This window comes from Acanthopagrus latus, chromosome 19, assembly GCF_904848185.1.
Source record: "Acanthopagrus latus isolate v.2019 chromosome 19, fAcaLat1.1, whole genome shotgun sequence".
Classification (NCBI taxonomy): Eukaryota; Metazoa; Chordata; class Actinopteri; order Spariformes; family Sparidae; genus Acanthopagrus; species Acanthopagrus latus.
Window position 1 is genome coordinate 13,676,449 of NC_051057.1, and position 25,982 is coordinate 13,702,430.

At 43.0% G+C, this 25,982-nt stretch overlaps 1 protein-coding gene across 2 annotated transcripts in view; it reads left to right on the forward strand.

Moving 5' to 3' along the window:
* Window positions 1-1,085: 1,085 nt before the first annotated feature.
* LOC119008335 (solute carrier organic anion transporter family member 5A1) overlaps window positions 1,086-25,982 on the forward strand; it is a 41,239-nt gene continuing 16,342 nt past the window's right edge. Inside the window, exons 1-5 of one of the 2 annotated variants that reach the window (XM_037078482.1) lie at window positions 1,086-1,199; window positions 1,473-1,608; window positions 2,087-3,481; window positions 23,783-23,915; window positions 24,409-24,626. In XM_037078482.1, coding sequence (XP_036934377.1) covers window positions 2,521-3,481; window positions 23,783-23,915; window positions 24,409-24,626 — 1,312 coding nt within the window. In that variant the 5' untranslated portion in view covers window positions 1,086-1,199; window positions 1,473-1,608; window positions 2,087-2,520. Of the gene's footprint in view, window positions 1,609-2,086; window positions 3,482-23,782; window positions 23,916-24,408; window positions 24,627-25,982 lie in introns of both variants that reach the window. The other variant, XM_037078481.1, reaches the window with a different exon arrangement.

Here is a 25,982-nt window from a genome sequence, read left to right on the forward strand (position 1 = left end):
CTTCTGCGCACTGATAGCCAGAGACAGGGAAGAAAAACTCTTGAATGGAGGCCACAGAGGCCTCTATGATGGACCATGATGCTTCTCATCGATCCTTCTGATTGACTGTTGAGAGACTGTCACTCTCTGTCAGACGCACAAGCAAATGGTGGACTGCATAAGTCAAAATAGAAAGCGGAGCCTGTGTGTCACTTAAAAAGAGACAACACAAAATATTCCACATTTGCTGTGCAGTGAAGTGGAGATTTGACATTCAGGCTTTGTTTAAATGCTATGGTGGAACCAAAGAGCATCAGGATGGGGAGCAGAGGAGGAGGAGGAGGAGGAGGAAGAGCGGGATTGATCACCCAGCCTACCTAGTCTGGGAAATGAATTAATGACCTTCGGGAAAGTCATCCATCCCTTTGACAGTCACAGGGAGTCAATGCTCTCTCTCTCCCTATTAAAGGAAGAATGTGTATCTCTATCTGCTGTCTTATGTTTTCCATTTAATCTACATTAAGTGATATTTTACCTTTCAAAAATAAACCTCCTCAAAAGAAAGCTAAGCATATGATTTACACAGATGTGACTGTCTTGTTGATATGTGACAGGAATATCAGATTAATTCCAGCTGTAAAGGTATGTATAAAATACATTCCTCTAAGATGAAGCGAGGCATTTCAGCGCAGTCTTCAGTGTAATACACCAGCTGAAGCACTTTTCATCAGTGACCGAGCGATAGTATTCTCTGAGGACATCAAATATCTTCACTTTAGACATTTTTGATTACAATTTATTGCGTCAGAGAGACCGCCGGCCACTGAGCCCACTGTCTATAGGAGCCTGTGAGCAGTCAATCAATGCTGGGTCAGCAAGGGTCTCAGCTGTCCACATGACGTAGCGTGCCAAACAAGCCAACATATGGAGCCGTGAAGCATGCTGGTACTTGAAGTCATTGAGATGGTGTATTCTATACAGCTGCGTGAAAATACAAATGCGTTAATATTCACAGAAATATCCACCGTCGCTTGTGTCTAAGGTATCCGCTGTTACTTATTTCAGTTGTATGTGTAGGCAGAGAGGGACGTGAACGCGCGTCTGAGTCGGGGAAGAAACTACAAATCCCAAACGTGGCCGATTCACCCCCGAGATTTGCTGCGTTGAAGTTGCCTTCGTCGTGTTGTGTTTCACCTCGCGGCTTGAAAGTTTTAAACAAGGTTTGTGGCACGTCTGCGTGTTTGGTGTAAATTACCAACAAAGGCGACCAATACGCTTTTATCGATAATTGTTTTAACTGTTCGGAGCTCAAATAACAAAGAGCTGCTTCAAGTCATGGGCGTAAATTGAGTTCGTGCAGGGAAACTTTCATCGATGAGTACATTTATAGATCAAAACCCGTCGTGTGATCATCAGTCGTATCACTTATTTAGTCTTAAAAATCGAAACGTGTACATTCAGCGCCTTTTCCCACTTTTTTGTCGCTCCTAAAGGTTAATGTGATCTCCGACGGTCATTGAAGGCAGCACCTGCCCACCAGCAGCAGCAGCAGCCATCCGCATCAAACAGATTTCATTCAGTGAGTGGCCGCTCCGTGGAGAACAACAGGCTACCTCCCCTCTGTCCTGTGTGAGTATTACAGCCCTTTCCCTACAAGTTGTGTCACATTATATTTGTCGGCGTTTCGGTCGAGGCCGACACTTATTGTTCGGCTGATTTTAAGAAACCTCTCGTGTTGACTGTGAGGTTTTATTTCTTTTCAAAGTCATGACTGAGACGTTTGTGGGCAGCGTGGTCTTTTGTTCTCCAGGAATATTTCTCGTTTTGACAAAGGGCTGTTAATTTAACCTTACCCCGCTGCGACAGTTTGACACCGAGGCGACTGTTTGCTCCTTTCTTCTTTTTGTTTTGTGTCTTTTCGTGTTATATTTTTTTGAGTTAAGCATTTTAGCCGTACGAAGTGAGCGGTTTTTAAGCAAGGGAGGGCATATTTCCATATTGCCAGAAGTGATAATGGTTATTTTTTTCGAAGGTATTTGGTATTAGCAGACCTTTTTTTTATGCCAGCTAATGTCTTTAATATCCTGTTTTTATGTTTTTCCCCCAGGTATGCTGCACAGCTATGGGACAAAGGAAACAAAAAAAGCCCTTATGAATCAAGGATGCTTTCTAACAAAGAGCCATAAAATATAAAATATAAACGTGGGATCCTTAATTTGGACAGCATTTTACAAAAAAAGCAGCACCTTTTGTTAATGGTTAGTGTTTAATTTTAAATCTCATCTATTTATTGTGAACGACTCAAGTGTTAAGTTAAAGAAGGTGATGTTCTTCGGTTTTCATTCATGAGTATCGATAGTGACTAGTAGGTGGAGTTTGCCACTATGTGGAATAAAACAAGCACATAACTAGAGGGGTTCAGTCCGCCCCCGGTCCTACTGGCAGGGCAGAGTCTTCTCTTCAGCTCCACTGTGTCCTCATGTGGCACCAGCTACTGGCTGACTGACCCGGGCCGTTGGAAGCTACATCTCCAGCTGTGCCATGACTTCATCAGACAATGACGAAACAGGGAGCGACCTGTCTGAGTCTCTGGAGATCCGTGAGCTCCAGGACCAGTACATGGATCCAGAAAACTGCTTCAAGTCCAAAAGCCTACCCATCCTGAATGGACCCTGTCGGCAGGATCGAAAGGCTGTGGAGAGTCCGCTGGTCAACACCACCCACACCTGTGTGGCAGTGCAGGATAGCAGTGACCTCCGGCCTAAAACCCCAGACTCCAGCCAGGCAGAGTCCCCCTCCTCCAGGACAGACTTCTCCCCCTCCGCCTCCAGCATGGTGGGGCTGAGCAGCTCTTTACCCGTGGACGGTCACAGGGTCGCTGGCGCTGGGGGTAAAAAACTTGGTTTCTCTCTCACCCGCCTTATCCGCATCCCAGCCAGGAAGTATGTGCGGGTCATCCTTAGGGACTCTCGCTGCTTCCTGTTCTGCATGTGCTACCTGACCTTCATTCAGTCCCTGATGGTTTCAGGCTACCTGAGCAGCGTCATCACCACAATCGAGAAGCGTTACAGCCTGCGCAGCTCTGAGTCCGGCCTGCTGGTCAGCTGCTTCGACATCGGCAGCTTGCTGGTGGTGGTCTTCATCTCATACTTTGGCGGCAGAGGTCAGAGGCCACGCTGGCTTGCCGTGGGTGGTGTGGTCATCGCCATAGGGGCAGCGTTGTTTTCCCTGCCGCACTTCATCTCACCACCCTACCAGATCCAGGAGATGAACTCATCTACGGGCCGCGAAGGCCTCTGTCAGAGTGGCAACGGCAGCGGGCGCGACCCGCTTGATGTGGCATCGTGCCCTCGTGACCAGGAGGGCAACGAACACAACCTGTATGTGACTTTGTTCATCTGCGCCCAGATACTGGTAGGCATGGGGTCAACGCCGATCTACACCTTGGGGCCCACCTATCTTGATGATAATGTGAAGAAAGAAAATGCATCGCTCTACCTGGGTAAGACAATCTGGAAACACTGTAATGCATTTTTATTTTCCCTGCTTTAGACTTGAGCAGTTTCACTATTCTTACTCCACAGCTCTGATGTGTGACTGCGTTAGTGGTCTCTAACACAATCAGTCTCAAGTATCCCTGCTGATTTCATTTCCACTATAAATGGATTAGATGTTTGCATTGTGATAGGTCTAGAAGTCAGCCATGAACTGGTCTGGCCTTGTTGATGTTTACCAGGAAGGGCATGTACATGTACCCGCTGAGTTCAACAATGCACTCATATCCCCCCCTGCCCTCTGTCCTTTTGACTTAATCTCCCCGGCATGCAACCTCTGCACCACACTGAGGTAAATGCAGAGACTGCGAAGTCAACCTTGGAGCACATGAGAGGAGTGTGGGATGAGAAGCAGAACTGGGTTGCGTATGATTAATGGTCCATACTGTATGCGCTTCTGTACGTGTGTGTGTGTGTGCGCGCGCGCGCGGAAGGCGAGCAGCAGTAAAGCAACATTCTCTCATGTGTTTCTGTTGTGTCTGTTTGATTCCAAATCATTGGTATGTTTCTGCACAGGTATCCTGTAAATCATCTGGTATGTTGGGACTTTTCTGGCCATAATGGTTTTGCCTTGTACATACGTACCGCATTCTCTACGTAGTTCGTAGAGGAGTGCATGATTGCAGAGGTAATCCTCCTGTCTCTCTGTGCCCCGTAGTTGGGCTATTGGGACATGGGGCATCCCTCAATCTGCTGCAGATGGTCACGCCCCACTGACTTTAGTGTCGGGCTGTGTGACTGGACCAAAATCTCATAGTCATCATATACATTAATATGTATGATGACATGGCATGTTTTTTGTAAATTCCATTTTTTCTTAAATGCCAATGCGACAAAAGCAGTCCCTATTTTAGATGTAAGATCCTGATTTTTTTCCCTTGGCTGCGTAGAATTACCCCATTCTGTCACGTTCACTCTCGTTCATGCAAATTTCCTGTTTGCCCCCATGCTGTACAGCAGAACACAAAACATTCTCTAAACGACCACGAATGATCTCTATGATAAATGGAGCCTGACTAATATATTGGTAAGCCGATATTGGCGTCTCATATATATGAGACGGTATTGGTGTATATGTTGACTGTTATGCGATACTAGAACTTTTTTTCGGGGGGTGGGGGGGGGGTGTCTAGAAAAATGCTTGGGTAGTTTGTAATCATGAAATTCCCAGTGAAGTTTCGGCTGGATGACCCAGTGCCGACCAGGTTTTAGTAAAGAGTGTGAGTGCAGCACAATGAAACAAAAGAAAGAAAGATCACAATTATGAAAGTTATACTATTGTCACAAGGCTGCAGGGAATGACTGTTTTGATCATATTTTTGATTTTGGTGATAAATTGTCATTGTAGGTACACAGAGCCCAGTTTGATGTTATTAATTTGCTTGTTTTGTCCACCTAACAGACCAGGACTTGTAAATTGTTCATTTTGCGATAACATAATCATCATGAATGTTTCATTTCCGCTTTATACGTACCTTGAACAATTAATCCATTTGATTTGACTTTTTGGTTGATCTGCTGACTGATTAATTGACTGACTGTGTATATTCATGCACTCTGCTGGATGACAAACAACATGGAGATGGTTGCACAGCATTAGCCACAGCGTGCTGACACCAGCCCTTGATCAAACATTACACAGCCTATGGAGCACATTCACTGTCGAGTCCTTTAGCTGCCTGCTCCGCTGCCCCGGAGACCCAGTATTGATCAGATCCATGCGTCACAGGGAGCCAATGCAGCAGAGCTGTTGGAAAAACAAGGGGAAAACAACCTCAAATACAGACTTGCTGTGCCCTCACCTTGGCAAAGCACTCTAGAGTGAATGCATCAAGGCTTTGAAAGGCTCATTGAGGCATCGCGGTCATGAAGACATCATCATCGGACAGATATCCATCAAAAGCAGCACTTGCTCCGGTGACCTTGATGGCTATTTTCAGAGGGATAATCTGTTTCGTTCCAGCGAAGCATTGTTTGGGAAAACAAGAGACATGTTCTGACATGTCAGTGCAGAGCAGATAAAGGGGAAAATGTCCCTGATTTGAATTTCAGATACCTAGTATAACCATGGTAACTGGGCTTCAGTTTTATTGTCAAGGTATGTTTTTTATCTGTGACACTCTCTTAGCTATGTTGTTGGTATTTTTGGTACATGAATCAGTCACAGTTGAATGAGTTCAGGTAGTGCTGGCTTGAATAGGATCCACCCTCAGACATTGAAATTCTTTGTTTCACCTTGGAAAAACATTTTGTTGTACACGTGTAAAAACTGAATTGAAATGTTCTTTTTCTGACATCTACCCATCCCCCTCTCTCCCTGCAATAGATCATTACTATAAACCTGCCCACCCTCAAAAGCCTTTACCCGTGCTTTCCCAACTTCATTTTTGTGGCGATGTAGGCTACCCATATCTGCAGGAGGAGGCTTCCCCCACACTCACCTCGAGGTGTTTCTTTTTTCCCCAAACCCATTAAAGTAAACCCCATCTCAATTTACACTGACTCAGAGGGGAGGAGTTGCTCGCTTTTGTAGGACAATGCGGTTTACACTGAGGGGTACTTCTGGTGCCCTTGGAGGGAGAGAAAGAGTGAATGTGTGTCTTTTTTTCAGGATGTTATCTTTGTGTATGCATGCATACACAGTAGGGCATTCCCAATGACCTGTTCCCAGCTCTGGCCCCACATCACTATGGTAATATAACGAGTACGGCATCTGAACTTTTACTCTACTTTCTGAGGAAATGGTGAAATTAGGGTACACCTAATTTGGCTTTGTGGCTGTCTCTTTTTAGGATTCTGTGGTTTTATTGTACCACCCTAGAGACGTGACAGCTCTGGTGTTGAACTAGCCACCATGTGTACAATTGACAATTCAACTTCATTCCTCAGTTCTTTCTCTCTTTCTGCACCAACAGATTTACAGCACACCATTCTTGGTGTCACTATGGTGAGCGTTTGTCTTCGTTGAGAGGCTGCTCCATCTTGTGTGAAGGTGGCTCGTTGCGTTGGATGAGGTTTCTGTTCTTGAGTTGAGTAGTAAAGTTCATCTGGAATGCTATTTGAAGCACTGCCCAGCTTTTGTTGTTGCTGTTTCTGAATGTCTCCAATCTGTCACCATCTCCATCTGATTTGGCAACATAATGACCCATACATCTAAACAATCAATAATCTAGGTTCTCCTCATTGAATTGTTGATCCAATTCCAGCTCTGGACAGTGGCTGTGACCTCTGCTCATGACTGAGAGGGGGCGGGTTTTTTCTTCCCCCTGCTGATGGTCTCTGTGATTTACAAGCTAATGACGCTGAGAAGTGGTTATTGATGTGGGACGAATGGAGAGGTCAGCTCTGATTAGATTGCTGTTGTCGTGTCCACATTATTTCTACAGGATGCACAACAGTATGACTTAAAAAACATAATTTATTAAAAGTAAAGTTGGAGACAGCACGTAAGCCAGGTTTCATAGCCAGCAAGGCCCAGGTCACAGCTGTTGTGATCCTTTTGTTTATGCACTGTTTTTTAATAAGCTTTTTATCGTCTAGACTTTGCAGCCTCTTTGCATGCAAATATGCGCGCAGTCACCCTCTCTACATGCAGGATAAGGTTAATTGATTCCTCCTGGCCAGATGACTAGAGTTGCATGATACATTTCTCATATTTTTTTTTTTTAGAGGCTAAAATTCCTACATGTGATTAGACAGAACCGCTGTGATACAGCTCCTTCGGGTACACAACTGGCAGTTAATTTTCCACATCTCCAGTCTCCTCTGATTGGTCAGATCAAGCAGGCCTGACCTAGTGCCACTAACAACAGCAGAGCAGCTGTGCTAAATCAATTCTCACGTGCCAAGCTAGCCGGTGGCTTTAATTTTGCAAATGTGTGACACGAGTATGCAGTGTGATGTCAGTTAAAGGCAGCAGCAGTGCTGACGAGGTGTTTCAGGAGCAGTGTTTTATTTAGGAGAGAGAAGCTCCTGTTGGTGCGGACTTTGACTTTTAAGTCATAATGGGTCTCTATTAATCGAGAAAATAATCTTTAATTGCAACCTTGCAGCTGATTCTGAAACCAACACAGCAAATTGATGTGTGTTAATAGTGCTCGTGTATTGTTAATGTTTTGTTAGAAAAACCAAGGGCATCTGATGTAGCACCAGTCTGACACAGTGGGACTGTAGAGGCTTGTTTATTTACTAAAGAGGAGGGGGAGGAAAAGAGGTGGTGCCCAGTTTAGGAAGAGGGGCGCTCACATAAGCACAAGTGGTGTGTTCTTTGCTCTCCCTCTGACAAATTTAGAAAGTACAGTTGGTCTCAGTCTCTCTGCTGAGGTGTCTTTGGAGCATATACATATGTGTGTCCCTGCCAGGTTAGAGAGGCAAAAATGGTTAGTTTACAGTCATACCTCACTCTTAATATTTGATCTGACGCTGAGGATTATCAGTCCTGTCCCTGCCATGTCCCTTTCTGTGCTCACTCAGTCAATTTCGTTAAACTGTATGTCCTGCTCTGCTCAGCAGCCAAAGCAAATGCAGATTGTGCACACACAGAAGCGAAAACAAGTCCCCAGAGTCGCTCTCTGCCCCTCCAGGCCAGGACAGATCACATTTCAAGATTGGGTATGGTTCACGTTTGGCCCCATCAGTGGCTGGCACACATATAGAAAGAAGCCTGGTAATGTTTCATCACTGTCCCCTTGGCTTATTCTCAAGGAGGTTTTAAATATCTCTGCCCCCCTCTCCCTCCACCCAGGCCTGTTGGACACACAGGCCCTCAGGGTTACTCAGCAGCAGGCAACCTTTTTTAGCTGCAGACTGCTGGGCTGCCAGCTCCCACTACTACAACGACTATGTTGACTCCCCTGTGAACCGCTGACCCCTCCTGGGCTAGTCCAGTGCCACTGATGACTCTGTCCTTGCTTCAGAATCTTTTTCCACCAACCTGCCCTCCTCACAGACAACTCTCCCTTTAATCAGTCCTGACGCGTGGGAGTGATGGTCAAAGGCAGAGAGTGAGAGAAAGTGTGGGAGTCCTTTTTTTTTTTTCCAGAGGCAGGCGTCCCCAACAACTGCCGCGTGATCATCGCTCACCCTCATTGGCCAGTGACTTCTGGCCATTTTTCAGCATCGTGGCCGGGTTGTTTTGACAGTGTGGGAAGGTTCCTGGGGAAATGCCACAAGAGTTTGGTCGTGATAGCATGAACACTGAGAAACCTTTTGTCTTCAGCTGTGCAGGAAATAAGTGGACATTTTTTCTTTGTTCTCGCTGGCTCTTTGGTCCACGCTGTTCCTCCAAATCCTCCTTGAACCCTGGCTCTTGTTGGCTCGGGTTAGAATTGAAGAATGTCGTGAAATGGCTTTTGTAGTAGTTTAATTGTCACCAGTCAGCAACACTGCAAGAGATTGTTACTTCCTTTTTTGTTTTGTGATGTTCACACATTAGAAATCAGCTTGGAAAATAGAAAAAAAAAAGATTTTTCAGACATGGCCAGATGTTATATCATGACTGCAGATGTTTCCATCCCACCCATAAAGCCGCAAATCCTAATTACTGAACTAATTTGGTGATTGAATGATTACCTGAACAGTGTCTGTTAATTTGGACAAATTGGAGTGCCTCATTCACAAATTAATCCAATTCTCATCTAACTGATGACACGTCTTTATGTAACTTCTGTACTTTTAAATAGTGCTGTCACATTGATTTTGCCCTGAAAGTGTTATATGGCAAGTAACAAAAATAAGAGTCCACTTTACTTAGAGGTCTTTTGCCTTTTTTATCTCTGTTGCCTGAAAGCACTCAAAACCCTGCAGCTTCTCTGTGTGTATTCTCTGATTAAGCTAATCAGCGTTTTGAGGAGAAACATGTCCTGCCTTTGCCTGTTGTGTCCAGTCAGGAAATGAGATGTTGTCAGTAATTACCAGATGTTTATCAGTTGCCAGGGGTACTGTATGTTCTGTGATGGCCATTGGCACACAGGGTACTGTTGCTATCAACTGTTGCTGTAGGAGATGCAATTTTTGACCTGCGTCAACTCTTTCTTGATCAAATAGTTACATACTGAACAGAGACAGCCTGTCCCTTCATGTCAATCTGAGTTACATTCCTTTCTCTACCTTTTGTGCATTTCATCTGCTTGACTCAGTCTGTTCTCCAACTTGATTCAGCCCTCAGGGTTTTTTCAGGAGTATTTTGCCACCGAGCTAAATAAGAAAAAAAAGAAAAAAAAATTCTCCATTCTCGTGTTTTGCCCTCAGAGCGGCAAACTGGCTATTGTTCTCCTTGACCCCTGTGCTGCCAAGATGGAGAATGTAGGAGGGAGGGGAGGTGCTGCTGGAGGGGAGAAGTGTTAATGGCATTTACATAAGTGCAGGGACATGTGGTGCACAAAGAATCTGTTCACAAGTTTCGAGGATTATGTCAACAAGCATTGTTCTTCATATGGACATCCAACAGATTTTTTTTGCCAGAGCAACATTGGTGAATGAGTGAAAGCATTTCTTTCTATGAAATGTGTTTAGTCAGTTGACATTTTTACACATGGGCTGGCTTGTGAGACTGCCCTCTCTTTTTTTAAATGGGCGTTTGTCCCCTTAAGAACTTGTCCAAGTGTTAAGCCTCCTGGAGCGAAAAGGGCCCAGTCTGAGTGAGATGGACGGCAACTAAGCATCGTCTGACTTTGCCCTGTGGGATCACTGCTTCTCACACTGACACACAGACATACAGATGTGCTGAAAAATACCGCACTAAGACTAGAAATGTATGCTGACAGGTGTAGGGAGTGGGACAAATTTCACAATGCACATTCATCTGTCTGTCGTTGCGGCTCTGCCAGCCTCATTTATGCCACTAAATGTAGCATTTAGCTAGTTTTGCATTATGTAACGCAGGCCAATGGCCTAACATGTAAACGGGCTACCACTCATTGGAGAGACAGTGTTTTGACAAGACTGATAAACAGGAACTTTTGTATCCCTACAATTTTGGACAAATCAATAATCTAAAAGTTAACCAGAGCCAGCTACTACCCTTTTTTTGGTACTAGTTCCAAATTTTGTAAGACACAAAAGAGTATAGTCGGATCTTGAGGGGGAGAGCCCCTGGTCGATTCTCAACAACATAAGAATGAGACTCTAAAATCAACTATCTTTCTTTAGAATTGATTAATTGAAATTTAGTCACCAAATATATTTGAGTGGCTATCAGTGTACCTTGTTGGACCACCCAAAGAAAAATGTGTGGCAAATGACCAAGATTTTCTAAAACTAGGTAGTTTCTGATTATATACAAACCACGATCCTGTTCATTGTCTGTTTTTTTTTTTGTTTTTTTTGTCTAAAATGTTAACATATTTTAGTCTGCCGTTTGGATGTAATGACATGATATCGTTTGTTACTAGCTGGCTGCTTTACTGTTTCCTGTTTCAAAACAAACTCTGACACATAACCAAGCACCAAACTTGCAGTACATAACCTATCAGCAGGAAATTTTATTGGTGCGCTGGGGTGCACTGCAAAAGGGAATACCACAGCTCGTTGTCTGTTTTTATATGGTTACCTAGCACCAATTTTCTAAGCTATATACAGCCAAGTCTCTCTCTCCAGCTTTGAAGTATGGCTATAACTGAATTTGCACATTATTGTTAAATATTTTTTTGAGAAAAATGCCATCTAACAACCCTCAGCTCTAGGGACAAAAACCTTGAAATGCTTTTGAATCAGAGCAGTGTATTTTACATTTTAGGGGGCCTAGTTGTTGTTAGGGCTGTTAATGGTAAGGGAGCAGCTGTTGAGAGCTGGCAGCGTGCATGCAGGGGGTGGTTGTGTGCATATATATCTGTGTGTGAGTGTGTGCACCTGCATTTGGGGGTGGGTGAGCTTTGGGGCTTTGGGGGTTGTTGGGAGCGAGCACAAGCATTTGCAGGAGGCAGGGTTTTGTGTTGCAGATTGAATGCCTGGTTTTCCTGCAAGCATGTCAGTGGTGCTTGAACATATGTGCCTGAACACAAGTCTGACCTGTCAACATCAAGACTGGCTTCATACACTCCTGTCACAGTGTGTAGGAGGCTCCTCTGCAGCAGTTCTTTTCTTACCTGCACTGACACATAATTGTGAATGAAAGCAGCTATGACGGTCGGTATGCCGCATGTCCTCATGAAAAGCAATTGAGTATTTCAGAAGAATGGTTAAGCTAACATAGCAGTTATTTATATGTTCGTTTAGCCTTTTATCCTTTCATGTATTTCTCTCACCGTTGCCAAGGGAATGGAGTTAACACAGGACACAAATAGGTGAGCAAAAATCTCACGTGCAGACATGAAGCACAGAGGTAAATATGATTAAGAATATGCCTTGACATCCTGGCTAATCTCAGATGTCTGACGTTTTCTTGAAGGCAATGCATGAGCTCATGTAGACTAATTAAAATGGTGCTTTTGCGTGTGAATGTCCACCATGTTTTCGAGCTTTGTAATCAGCATTATTTCTTGTATATTTTCCTCTTGAGCAGTAGCTGGTGCTGGAATTGGAAAAGAGGAGGATGTACTAATGAATTGGTCAAATTCTTTGGCAGGAGCCAAAGATGAGGTTGGTGGGGGGGGGGGCACTGCTTTAGCACCGCAGACCACATTTGCTGTGCCACATCTTTCAATAAACGTGGCTGAAAAGCTGCAGGTGCAAGCTTGTGGCAAACTCCTAAGCCCCCCACACTTGCTACTATTATATGGTTATACCCCCAGACCAGATGCCCCATTCATGGCTGCTCATCAGCTAAGAGATAATCTGTGTCCCTCTCAAAAGCTGGAACATTAACTATGCGTAGACAAACAGACAGAGTGGCAACAGACTTGGTGTGTTTGACGCTGCATTTGGAAACACTCCACTAGTGTGTGTTTTGGCAAGAGGGAATGAGAGGAGGTAATGTAAGGATCTTCTCAGATTGGATGGATGGCATAATAACTGCATATCTTTGTCAACTGATGGAGGTAGCGGCTCAGTCCTCCTCCCCACAATGACTCATACTGTTTGAAACTGCTGTAAACTCACAGCATCTTCTTGGAAGAAAAGAGGGGTAGCAACTAACAATTATCATTGTCTGTTGTTACTTTGATTAACGATTAGTTGTTTGGTTTGTAAAATGTTGATCAGATGGCCTTGGCCTTTATAAACCTTAACTATGTTGCTTATCTCACATAGGTGATGACTAATCCTCACCTCAAACAGCAACTTGTTGACATAACAACCCGCCCAGAATGTGTGGAAAAAATAATAAGCCCTACAGCGGACCCTCTGTCCCTGTCTGTGCATCATGTTCTGTTTATTTGAAAGGTACATAGAGACCCGAACTTATCTAAAGAGGAGCTATCAATTCAATGAAACTGAACTCATAATAAAGCTGGATCAGGAGGAAAACCACAAAAGGTGATAGGTGAGACAATTAAGTAGAGAGCAGAAAGATTCACTAAATGTGTTGGTTTGTGAGAGACTTCTGAGTAATATCTAAAAGTGAAGTTATATGAAAGAGAGGACGCACAAAGGAATGATCACATTTCTCTCCGGCTGTGCCTTTTGAATGGCATCCCATCACTAAGCCAGTTAGAGAGAACTATGTTGGTTTGATTGGGTTGTCACAAGAGGAGATTGTTGGGAAGAAATAGTGAAATAGATTTCTGTAACTGTCTAATAAATAACCCTTTATAACACCGGAGCAGATGACGGGAACTTTTCTCCTCCATTCCAACAAACTCTTGACTGACGATAAAATTGGATTGTTTGTGCACAGCTTTCACAATCATAAATAAAAATACCTTTTGTGGCTGGAGGTGAAAACAGAATTTAATATGACAGTAACATCAAAAGTGAATCATCACTCACTCATATCAGCAGTCTTCAGCAGTTCTTGTTTATAAAACAACAACAGCGAACAGTGATGTTTGCCACAGGCTTTATCAGGTTCGCTTTTGAATAGACTTCCAGTGAAAACAATAAATGAGCCTTGGAGAAGTTTACAACCACATCAGTCAAAGAGAGGTGCCTTCAGTCTCTAGTATGAATAGATCATTTGGAGCTGGCAACAAATTAGCACGCCATACATCAAATTAAGATACTAGTTGCAACAATTAGTCAGTGAATCACTGTAAGTCCACTATTCTTTAACTGTGGTAAGGGGGGCCTTTAGTGATACCTGGAGTCAAACAAATGTTTTTCTAACAAAGGATTTATGTTAATTCGAAATATTAAATGCTATCAAAACACTGGAATACTGCATCCAAAAGCATCATTCATAATTAGTTACGAACTTCAAACACACTACAAACATGGCTCCCAACAAACGGAGAAAAACAGTAAGAGTGGAGTAACCCTCTTAAATGTAAGAATTTACTGCTTTTCTTTGTCTGTTAGTTGATAGTTATTGAAAAGTCTTTAGGTTTTACACTGTTGGTTGGAAAAAAGAAGTATGGGCTCTGGGAAATCGTGATAAGCATTTTTCACAGTCTTTGACGCTTTATAGACTAAACTATTAATGTGTTCAGTGTGAAAGTAATGGCTGGATTGATCAATAATTACAATAATTGTTAGTTTCAGCCCTACTAGACAGCAAGTCTATCCATCAGTATCAATCAGAATATGCAAAAATAGCAATTAGGACACTTAAGTTGCCAGAAAAATCACTGATTCATTCAATATAAGTCACAATAGCTTGCAAAAAAGAACTGCCACTTGATCAAATTTGATCCCAAAAGCGTCCTCTCAACACAGACTTAAAATCTTTTGTCTCAAATGCAGTGTTTGTCCATGTGACAGTGATGGATTTAGGGGCCTAGTCACGTGTTCTGGTGCAGCACAGAGGAACGAGCAGCTGACCTGCTGTGCATCGCTGGTTTGGTTTGTCCTTCCATCATATTGCTCCCAGTCCATTTTTGCCACTATGCCATTTAGAGTTCTTTGCATTCAGCCGTACTCTACTCCCCCAGCCCCTTCAGCCTCTTAAAAGGATGCTGGTAGACCTCGTCAGCAGCAGATCTGTGGTCTTTTTGCTGTCCTTGCAGGTCCAGAAGCCTTAGGCCAGCAATCACAATCAGCAGATTTGGAAATGGAGTTAGGATCCGTGACCCCTCTGATGCACCCAGAAGTTTCAGTGCAGAAGATGTGCACTTTGGTCCATCAGGGAATGCCTTGCATCCTAGAAACTTGAGTTGTAACCACTGAAGGGCACTGCTGCCATGACTTTTCTTTTTATGCATGCACATTGTTATGCTGTTCAGCTTTTATGTTTTGTATCAGTCAGTGAGGAAACACATGCTCATGTCTGTCTGTCTGACTGCTGTACTGTAGCCTCTGCCCTGCAGCTGAGGAGCTGCTGGAAATGGAGATAAACCCCTTCATTCTTCATTCTCTTTCCTTTCTTTTTCTAAATATTTGATTTAGCAAAGTGAGCTTTAGGGGACCCTGTGCAGAAAGTATAGCAGCTTGCATGAAAATGTTATTACTGGGTATTGTTTGGGCTTTTCCTGCACTATAGCAACATTTGGCTGTTGCGATCCTGCGGCGAGAAGCAGAGGAGGATCTAATTTCTGACCAGTGGAGCGTGTACAGTAGATTTATGAATTGGGTCTTTACCTGGCCTTATTATATGTATCACCTCGGCACTGTCAATCATGCACAACATCAGCGCTGTCCTGCTTCTGGATGCGAGAGGTCACAAAGGCATAGTTCACTATACAGGAGAACACTGTAGCAAGAGGAAGGGATTGGAAAGTCAGACGTGAGATGCTGATCAAGTTCTTCGTGCCCCTTGTAACCAGTCATGTCTTTGCTTTAAAGGGCTTATAACAGTAATGCCTCGAGGTAAATCGGTACAAAGAGCTGATGGGTGGCTTGAAAGTTGATTTCCGAGTAAGACAGTCTTTGATGTTGCAGCTCATACGGTGCTCAGAAAGTCACGTCTGGCCGTAAAGTCTTGGTCTGTACCAGCCTGTACTGACTGCACACCAGGATCAAAGTGCTTCACTGTACTTGATCCATGAAGATATTCTACAAGGCGTGATCTGTACCTCATACTTGTCTCAGCCTTTTACCACCCACTGTTCTGCCTGTGGGACACCCGTACTGTACGGAACTATCTAGGACTTCTTGTGCTATTAAATGTTGGATGAATATGAACATGTCATACATTTATTGTGGACATTATATTAAAGAATATCCTTTCAATTAAATAATCCAGTAGCATGCAGTTAAAACTTAAATGTTGTGTTTTCCTACTTATAAATCAAACTTGTTGTCCAGTAGTGAAGTAAATGCTTGAAAACATTATGTCCAAGTCATTACAGGGGCCTTATAAATGATTAATATAATGAGTCAGTTTTCTTCATGTAGTGTTGTTAAAATGTCAACCAAATTAACTGGAGCATTTTACATCAGTTTACAGGCAAATTAAACCTTTCCAGAATAGAAAAGATGGTCTTTTGCAATGTGTCAATTGTATGAGCAGGCAGGCATATTAATAGACCTGAGGCTGTGCTCTGTTTGGGTGCCCAGACAGACTGGAAGCACTAGGCCAACTGGTGTGCCACCGCAAAGCAAAATCGGCATGTTATTATCACAGAGACTATATCTGCCGGCCTAACACATGGCAGAAAATGGCTACTTGATCTTACTCTACCAGGCTGGAGCTGCACTGATTTTGTCTGGTTTTCATCCGTCTGTGTCTATTTTTTGAACAATGTGTGCTGTTGTGGCTATTCAGATTTACTTCCCACATCCCACATTACCAATCCCACCCATCTAATCACTCATCTCTTTCCAACAGGCCACTAAAATGTGTTTATGTATGTGTTTCTTTTTCAATGCTTGACTATAATTTTAAGTGAGAATTGGTGAGAGTTGTTGGGTTTATGTTGATTTAGTCTCTGACCTGATGGAATATTTTTTTTCTATTACACTCAATTCCACTGTGGCTCGTCATCGTGATGTGAGACTATATATCATCTTAAACTTTGGAAATCATGATAGGCCATGCATCAGTCATGTAAAGTTGTAGTCCACCTTTCCTTGTCCTGCGCTCTGCTGGTTCTGAAATCAGTCTGCCTGTTGGGTGCAAAAGCTTGATCCATGATGTAATTGATCTAAAGATGTAGGCTCATCAGTCCCTGATTCCCATTCTTCTATTTCGCTTTTCTGCGAGGGGCATTAGCCAGGAGCAGCCTTAAGTCCGGGATTATTTAGCATGACTCTGATCCTGCACTGTCTCTCTCTCCTTGGGGTGGTCCAGCTAATCTAACTATAGGGATAGGCTTGGTGTTTGCACTGCTAGTACAGGAGCTTTGGACTGCTGTGAGAAAGAGGGTTACCTGCCCAGGTCGGGTTGATTAGCATGCTAACTTCATTAGATATCTCTGCAGTACAAAGACTTCTTTGACAAACTACCAGATAATATCAAATTTGTTATTTCTTACCCTTCTGGTGATGGTTTCAGACATTTTTTTGAATGTTTTGATTTTAAATTCTTACATGTCATGTCATGCCCCCTCACTTCCTCTGTCAGGATTTCCATCAGCCTCCATATTATTCTATAAGAAGCACTCGTACGAGAATCAATTAAGAGCTTTTTTCCATTATTTCCCTCATACTTAACCTGCAGCAACCCGCACAATCATGACAACAACCCTTCTCCTAAGGCTATGAAAGACAATTTGCTCTTTTATGGTATAAGGTTTAGCAACTTTTGCAGAGACATTTATCTCCCTGTCTGTTGTCCACATATTCTTTTATGCTGTCTGAAAATCTCATTCAGGTCATTAAATCGCTGCAGTCACCTGAAGGCACCAGGACAGATACGCTGATACATCTGCAGCTTCCGATTTGAGCGGAGCGCTGTGCCATTATGCACGGCCGTCTGCTGTGTTTACCTTCATTAAATCACATGCAAATGACACCAGGCTGCTACAAAATAGCCATGAAAACACACACACACACACACACACACACACACACACACACACACACACACACACACACACACACAGAGGGTGGTCAGTATTCTGTTTATGCGCGAGACATCAAATTACCGGGGCTCATTACTCCTCTGAGTCACAACGTCCATTCCAAAAAATCATTGCAGCAGTTCATGTTTTATTATTGAAATGCAATACAGTAGAACTATAAATATGATGCAAGTATATTAACTGCTCCACTAAACTTTTTCCTTATTTTTTATGTTTTCTGTTGGAAAACTTCTCACCCTTTAGATTATGATGCAAGGTTAAAGAGATCGAGAGATTTAGAAAAAAACATGTCTTTGACTTTAAAACTTTGCATTCTGGTTTATCATCCTCAAGATAACTCGTGCTTGCTAATGTAGTTGGCTGCCCTTACTCTCTGTATATGTATGTGTGAGAAGCCACAGTCGCCCTGTGCATGCCCTCTGGGTGAAACTGTAAGGTTAGGACTTGTAAGAAGACACTGCTATGTCAGCAAGTCGCCATGACAATGCCGTCGTTCCCCTATTTCATTGTCTTTTTCCTCCTCTTGTCTCTCTGCTGGGGAAGGTCACATGACTGAATTGATCCCCATAACACAGGGATACATAGAGTGCCGTCCCTCTCTTTATCGTTCTCTGCAGCAGCATTGATGATCTGTCATACAGCCATCACCTGCAGCTCCACTTTCCGCAGAGCTGCAGGCATTGAGCCTGACTGTACATTTCAGAAGATCAGAATTCACAAGTGTGTAAGGACTGATCATATAAAGTAATGTTATTAAATAAAGCAGAATAGCACATTTAGTTTTTTTCTGTCGCACAGCAGGTGTGAAAATCAATTATTTTCCCAGGTCAGAGTGAATAGGTAATGTGCGATGCATCATGCCAAATAAATCAACACGACACAGCTCTTGAGTAATGCATGGAAGACAATGTGAGTGAATCCTTCACAGATTAGACGGCTCTGGCGTAACACACTGAATACAAATCCAAGGTCGCTGTGTTGCTGCCTGCCATCCATTCCCAGGCTTGTTTGGAGGCTGACTGAGCTTTTCAGGCTAATAGACAGGTGGAGCGCTACATAATTCATTGAAACTAAGTTTCCAGCCAAAGAGCGGAGACGGATTACAGAGGCAGGCTCATACCTTAGCAGCCTTTATTGCAGGACAGTAACAGGGGAGAAACGAATCCCAAAGTAAATGAGACTTACTGCACATGGCCTGCATGTAAACATAAACTCATACTGGCGCAGTTTCATTTCATCTTTTGTAGAGTTGCACATGATGAGAATTCTTCCGTTGTGTGAATTGTAGCTGAAACCTTTTAACCCCACAGCATTCTGACGAGGCAACGAACATCCCGTCCTCTTATTTCGTCCACGCAATTGAATCAAATCGTTAATCTGTGGTAATGAGTTCGGCCACCGGGGAGCTGCTTCATTAGGGTGAGATGTGCTTTCTCATCAGGTCTGGTCGCTCTGTATTCTCCGTCCTTCTTTCTCCGCTGCTCTGGCTGTGTCTCAAGGGTGAGGAGTGAGGAGAACAGAAGGTCAGAGAGGTTGGAGTGGGGGGTGGTGGGGGACAGACACTGCAGACGCCATTTTATTGTTATGCCTGAAATTCCATGCACAGCCAAGGCAACTACGGAGGCAGCTGGGTGCAGTATATTTCAGAAGTATATTTCTCAGTAGTAGTGATCCGTGGCACATGCAAGTCAACATTTTTCATTTATCTATGAACCATTTCAGCCTTTTGTTTTATTTGTTTTATTTTATTATTATTATTTTTTTTCTTTGAGAAAAATGGCTTTTCTCTGTTTTATATTCTTGTAAATTAGCACGGACAGATCTCATATCCCACTATAGGTCATTTCATACAAAAATACTAATACATATTCTATAGCAAATTTCCTGTAAATAAATAAATTACATAAAATGGCCTCATGAAAAGGCCTTTTTCTTCCTGAATCCTACCTGGTTCATCCAAATGATGCAAAACAATGCCATAAGGAGAGTGATTTGCGACACTATGAAATAAAGGCATAAAAAATCATAATACGAATCGCGAGATGTGTTTCCTTCATCACATGATGTAAATTGTGATATTGCACAGCCTTATAATTTGTAATAATAATGATAATAATTTGAGAGTTGGTCAGACAAACAGTCTAAATTTGACAGTGGAAAATTGTGATGAGCTGTCTTAATCAGAAATAAGGCATTAGTTGCAGACTTAGATTGCTACGACGGATGAGCAAAATAATATAAACAATAAAACAAAATCTATAAGGTAGAACACAGCAGCTCTGCTGTGAAGATAATTTCGCCAATTCATAAGGAACAATAGCCACCCGGGCTTTAGCCTTATGGCAATCACACTTCTAATTCATGCCTCTCCTGCTCTTTGCTGCCATACTTCTCAATATTTTTTACCCTCATTCAGTCCTACAAGCTCTGAATGAGTCAGTGCCTCTCATGAATGCAGATATTCGGGGTGGGGGGGGGTCGCAGAGCTCTTACAGAGTGTGGAGGAGGCAGAGTGGAGACAACAGAGCAACGGTCCCTGAAGGTTAGATGTGAGAGGGATGTTGCTGAGCAAGCTTTATCACTCGGTTACACAGCAGGATCAGTCGCCACAGACTGCAGCCCAGCTCCTCTCCCTCTGTTTCTTGATGTTCCATCACTCACGCTGGTTATTCTTCTCCTCCGCTTTCTCTCCCTGCAACTACATGACTTTATCCATTTTCATTTCTTTCCTCGTCCTACTATATTGTCTTTATCTTCGCAAAATTGTTGAGTAAATCTCTACTTCCTCTGCCTGACATCGCCGTGTCCATCCATCACAACCATAAGAACTGAAACACTAAATTGGGGTTGATGATGCCCTATAAAACTCTCTTACCTGACACCTCCTTCACTCTCACCCATCCCCTCTCACTTGTCTATCTGCCTGCACTTGTATGTATTTAATATGCAGGCAGAGAGCGACATTGGTTGAGGTTTAGGTTGTAATTGATGCTTTGGTGCTTCAACATGAGTTCTTTCCAGTGCTCACAAGTGTTTTTGTTTTGTTTTTTTCCCAGGCTATACATTTTCTCAGACCTCATTAATAACTCGTTGCCAAGATTGGATTCTGTCTGTAATATGTTAACTTGCATGCTCTCTGACTTCATCCTCAATTTGTATCTTCTCATGCGTGCCTAATGCATATAACACAGTCAGCGCAATATTACAACCGTGTATTGAAAGTCAGGCTCGATGGTCACGTAGATGGTTTAGGTGCTGACTTTGTATAACATAAGAGTGAAAAGCCAATAACTGCAATGGAAACCATCTAATCCATTACCTCCACACGTGTAGAAAGCAATATGAAGCTTATAATGCATTGTCCTTCACGTGCTGCTGGTAAAGGTCTATTGCGTAATTGAGTAAAGTGAGCCTGTGGCGCGCCATGCGTCCTCCATTGGCATGCACCCCCAGCTCTCCACTGACGTATGTCCCAGCAGCATGTGTGTTTGTGTGTGATGGAGCGCTGCTGCTGTGCCAGCATATTCCTCAATCCGATGGCTCTGCCCTAGCTGCCCTTCAGCCCAGCCGCAGCCTTTCCAATCCCTTCATCCCCAAACATTCCGGCTCGGTGCCAGGCGGGCAGGGTTAGGGTAACCAGTCAGGCACGGTTTACGACCCCCTCTGTCCTCCAATCGGGCAGAACGCTGTTAACGTGATGGATGGAGTGGCAAGGCAGGCACCTTACACAATCACCCAAGGGTTATGAAATATGGCTGCCCCAGCCTGGGTTCCCAGGAACAGGGAGGCTGGAGGTTGGAGGGCAACCAAAGAACCATACTTGGTGCTCAACCTTTTGGCTGGCGAGGGAATGGCTGGTTGCACCTAGTGTGTCTGGCTCAAGCCACAGTGTGTTCAAATGATGGTGAGTTTATATTAGGAGCACAAGAAGGGTCAGCAGTCTGCAGGGTGAGGTGATGGGAATTATTCATCGATGGACTTTTTTATCGGGCACTCTGCGGCAAAAATGGCAACCTTGTCCTTTAGTTACTGTATATTCAGGCTTGAAATTAGGGCTGCAACTAGAAGTACAATTGTTTTTATTTCTGTTATCTGTTTATAAATTTTACTTTCAACTATCAAAATAGTTGTCTATTTCTTTAATAGTTTAATAGAAAAATCCTACAATTTTTTTTTTAAGCAAATCCATTATTAACCAGCTCAAAAACTACATGATCGTCTGTATAATTGTCAAGATTTTGCATTTATAATATAATATTCAAGAGTCCAGCTGGTCTGAGGCTCCATAGAGAAACAGACGACCAACCATTCAGACCTGTCTTCATCCTTAAACTCAGCTGTCAAGCTCTAGTTGACGTTATAGCCAGCCTTTATAATGCAGACCATGTTCTGTGCTTTATAGCTGTCACATCTTTTCTTGCCGTGTTTCACAAAAGCATGATTCACTAGCTTAGGTTTTGTGAGACGTTTACAATTTCAAGATGGAGATAATAAGATAAGTCTTCTTGCTGTCCTTGCCAACTATAATTAATATTTTATTGTCCCTGGGTGGTAATTTATCCAGTTACATTGTCTAACGGTTTGACTGCCGCAGTGAATTGACTCTCCGGCCAGCAGGATATGAGAAATGGCGCGGTGAAAGGAGTTAAAAAGAGGAAATATGAGATGTGCTAGGAAAGAGAAAAAAAGGCCATGAAAGAGGGATGGATGCTTGCTTGAGGTGTTTAGAGATGTGGTTTGTATCGGCTCACGTTAATTTTTGGGGAATTAAACTTCCTGCTGACCTTCAGGCCTTACACGAAACGCACTAAGACGTATTTTCTGTATTTTTCGTACATGTATCTAACTATTTTCTCTTTGTTCCCACATATTGTATATGTGCAGTGTGAGTTTTTGGAGCCAAGGAAATTGACCATTATTGCTTTGTATTTTCTGTGTGTGTGTGTCTGCGTCTGCTTTAGGCTGATAAGAGGATTTGTTGAAGGGCCTTTTGTTCTTTAGGCAATATTTTCCTCTTATTCTCTTTTCCCCAATAATTTTTGTTCAATGAAGCCATGATTTAATACAGTTTAGATAACATACATTTTTGTGCTCTGTTAGCCACATCAAGGTTTGAAAGGATGTCCAAAAGCACTCAAAGTGTTGGGATGGAAATACGAGGGCGGTAAAAAGATACAAGCCTCTTGGGATACGGGGATGCTATATGCAAATGTTGGCAGGGCAGAGGAAGGATTTGGGCGAAACAGACGTAGATGAAATTGTGTTTGAGAGTCCACTCTGGCAAAAACAAAACTAGATAGACTCGATAGAGGACAGATGTGTGTATGCATCTGTTATGCAATCTGGGTGCTCCTCTGGTCTCTGGGGAAAGATTAGACATTTGAATGTTGTTCCTGACACACAGCACACCTGCGCACACACAAAAACACACAATGCCGTTGGGGTTTAGCGCTGGCATCCAAGAAGGTGACATTTGAGAGACACAAATGGAGGAACAGAGTTTAGTTGTGGGTGAGAATTTTGTCATTCACAGAAACATTTTAATGCGCTCACACACACACATACACAACCATCGTAAGGAGCTTATCCCTCCCCTCAGTCAGACACAAACACACATGCGCGCACTCTCACACCCTGGCAGCTAGCGGCAATGTTCCAGGTGTAATTATAGAAAGTTTTGCCCCCTGATTACAGCTGGTAAATGGCTTTGACTCACGTCTCTGTTGGATGTCCGCAGGAGGTTTTTCCACTTGTCCAACTAAGGTTATCTAACTTTAATGAGTTTTTCCCTTCCTGCAGCAAAGTGATGGAGTGTGATTGGCTCACCTCAGTGACTGTCTGAGAGCCCCAGAGGGTTAATGTTTCACACACCCCCCTCCCCACTCGCTCCAGCACTGTAGAGCTACAAGCGTGCCCTCAGGTCAGAGCTCTGGAGCTTTCAGGGTAGCCGTTACAGATGCTTGAAAAGCTGTGAGAAATGACCTAAAGGCTGGTAGAGAGTCTACTGATCTGAGAACAGGTGTTGTGAATAAAGTGGGCATGGCATCAGGGGTAATGAACAGCTACCACAGGACTGATTTCAAAAGTCGCAGCTAACAGCCGGTCATTAAAAGCAATAATGAAGAAAGTGGAAAAACATGTAGGCTCTGAGACAAAAGGAGAGTTCATGCTCTTCAAAACATACATGTTATTTCATGTCTGTTTCAAGATGATGATGTGGATGTTTCTGATTGGTTGTGTCTGTGTTTCTTCCAGCCATTATGTATGTGATGGGAGCCCTGGGACCTGCAGCTGGCTACCTGCTGGGAGGTGTCCTCATCGGCTTCTATGTGGACCCTAAAACTGTCGTCAACATTGACCAGAGTGACCCTCGCTTTGTTGGCAACTGGTAAATATGCATGCGCATCTGGATGACTGCCCTGAGCCTTTACATGCGTTTTACTCTTAATTAGGGCTTCAACTAATGATATTTTCATTATCAGTTAAAAGTGCTCTCTGCAGTTTTGAAGACATTTTAAAAAGAAGAGAAAGATCTTCAATGAATGATTCCTTTTTATTTTCTTATGCCCAAGCAGACTAAACAAACTTGACTGACTAAACTGATAAACAACCTGACCTTAAATGACAACACTGTTTACTTTTATATTTCTAGCTTCAAAAACAGTGTTCTGGGGTTTGCATTGTTGCATCATAAATATTGTAAACAATTTAGTATTTTAAAACTTCTTCCTCAAAACTACACAGTGCACCTTTAAACAATTAGTTATCATAATATTTGGCAATCAGTTTTCCTCTATTTATTTCATTGTTTATGCAACTAATCGTTGCAGCTCTATTCTCAGTTGCCTTTAAGAACCCTTGTGTTGTTTCTTCCTTTACAGGTGGAGCGGCTTCCTCTTGTGCGCTATAGCCATGCTCCTGGTCATCTTCCCCATGTTTGCCTTCCCCAAAAAGCTGCCTCCACGCCACAAGAAGAGGAAGAAGAAAAAGATCACCTCACCCGGCGATGTCTCCAGCGACGACGAAGTGATGAAGGAGAAGTCCAGTAGCAAAGGCCAGAACGTCTCCTCCTCCATGGGCTTTGGAAAGGACATCAAAGGTGAGGAAGAGATAATATCAGCCCTCCTTTGACACCTCTGGTCTCCCTGATGTGTCTTACATAAAGGAAGTGTGAACTATTGATGGACAAATGGCCTATAATCCAATCAATGGCCAGGATTAGTCATCTCATCTAATAGTGGATGCTCTGTTGAGATCTCCCGTAAAGATGTTATTGATTTGTGATGGAGGAGGTTCAGTTGACCAAGGAAGCAAGTAATTTACTGTAGACATGGCAGTTTGATTGCACATTAGGCTCTCTTTGCCCTAGTAAATGAAATCTAAACATGGATACAAGTCAGACATTATTGTTGTCAGTTGAAGACTTCATGTTGAGTTTCGCAGTCTTGATATTGCTTCCCCAAACCAACCAGTCATGTGATCATATGAATAACAATACAGTAATTAGAGATGGTGCTTGTTAGATCGTTTGCTCCTGTGCACCTTTGTGCTTTTGTTTTGTCTTTTCTGAGCCAGATATACCAGGAATCTCCTAGTTTTCCTGGGGAGAGCCCCCCGGTTAAACTGAATTCTGCTCCAGTGTTCCCCAGTTTCCTCTTGTTGTCAGATATCTGTTTCTCTCTCTCTCTCTCGCTCTTAAATGAGCTCTCAGGGGAACTCAGTCACGTTTCCACACACAGGAACAGACAGACTCGGCAGCAGAGCAAAGCTGTAGCATTCATGTTTGTTCTCTCTCTTTATTACATGCAAAAATAACAATGAGGAGAACTCTAACATGTATTTAAATGAGTGCATATTCAGATCCATGCATGTGTGTATTCCTCAGAACAGCCAAGACATGATTTAGTCTCGGCGAGCAGATAACACAAGCATGAATGCATTACAGCTCCTTCAGCTCTGTTGGCTCTCCTGCTGTTTTACTTGTCCCAGCAGGATGTTTTGAGCTGTTGTGCAAACTACAGCCAATTTTGCAGACTTGGGCACTTAAGTGTTTGGATCTGTGATGTATTTTGGTGCTGTGTTTGTCCTTCTATCGAGGTGTGTGTCTATAGCACAAATTCAGCACTTTTGATGAAAAATATGCTGCACTGAGTGCTTTTTTTTTTGTTGCCGATCTGAAGGGCAAGAAAATGCACAACACTAAATATTTTCAGTAATGCACGTCAGAGGGAAACATTTTGATAATGGAATACTTCAAACCCATGTCTTTGCTATGTGTAAGCAATTCTTAACATTTGTTGGGCTTGGCATCTGACGGAGTTTTAGCTACTATCGATGAATTACTACAGGCACATACTGTATAGCAAAGTCATATTTTAATAGCCAATAACTTATCTGACAGGTTTGAGTTTACAGATATAGCCATTCAATCATTCATTCATTTAAATCAAATGTA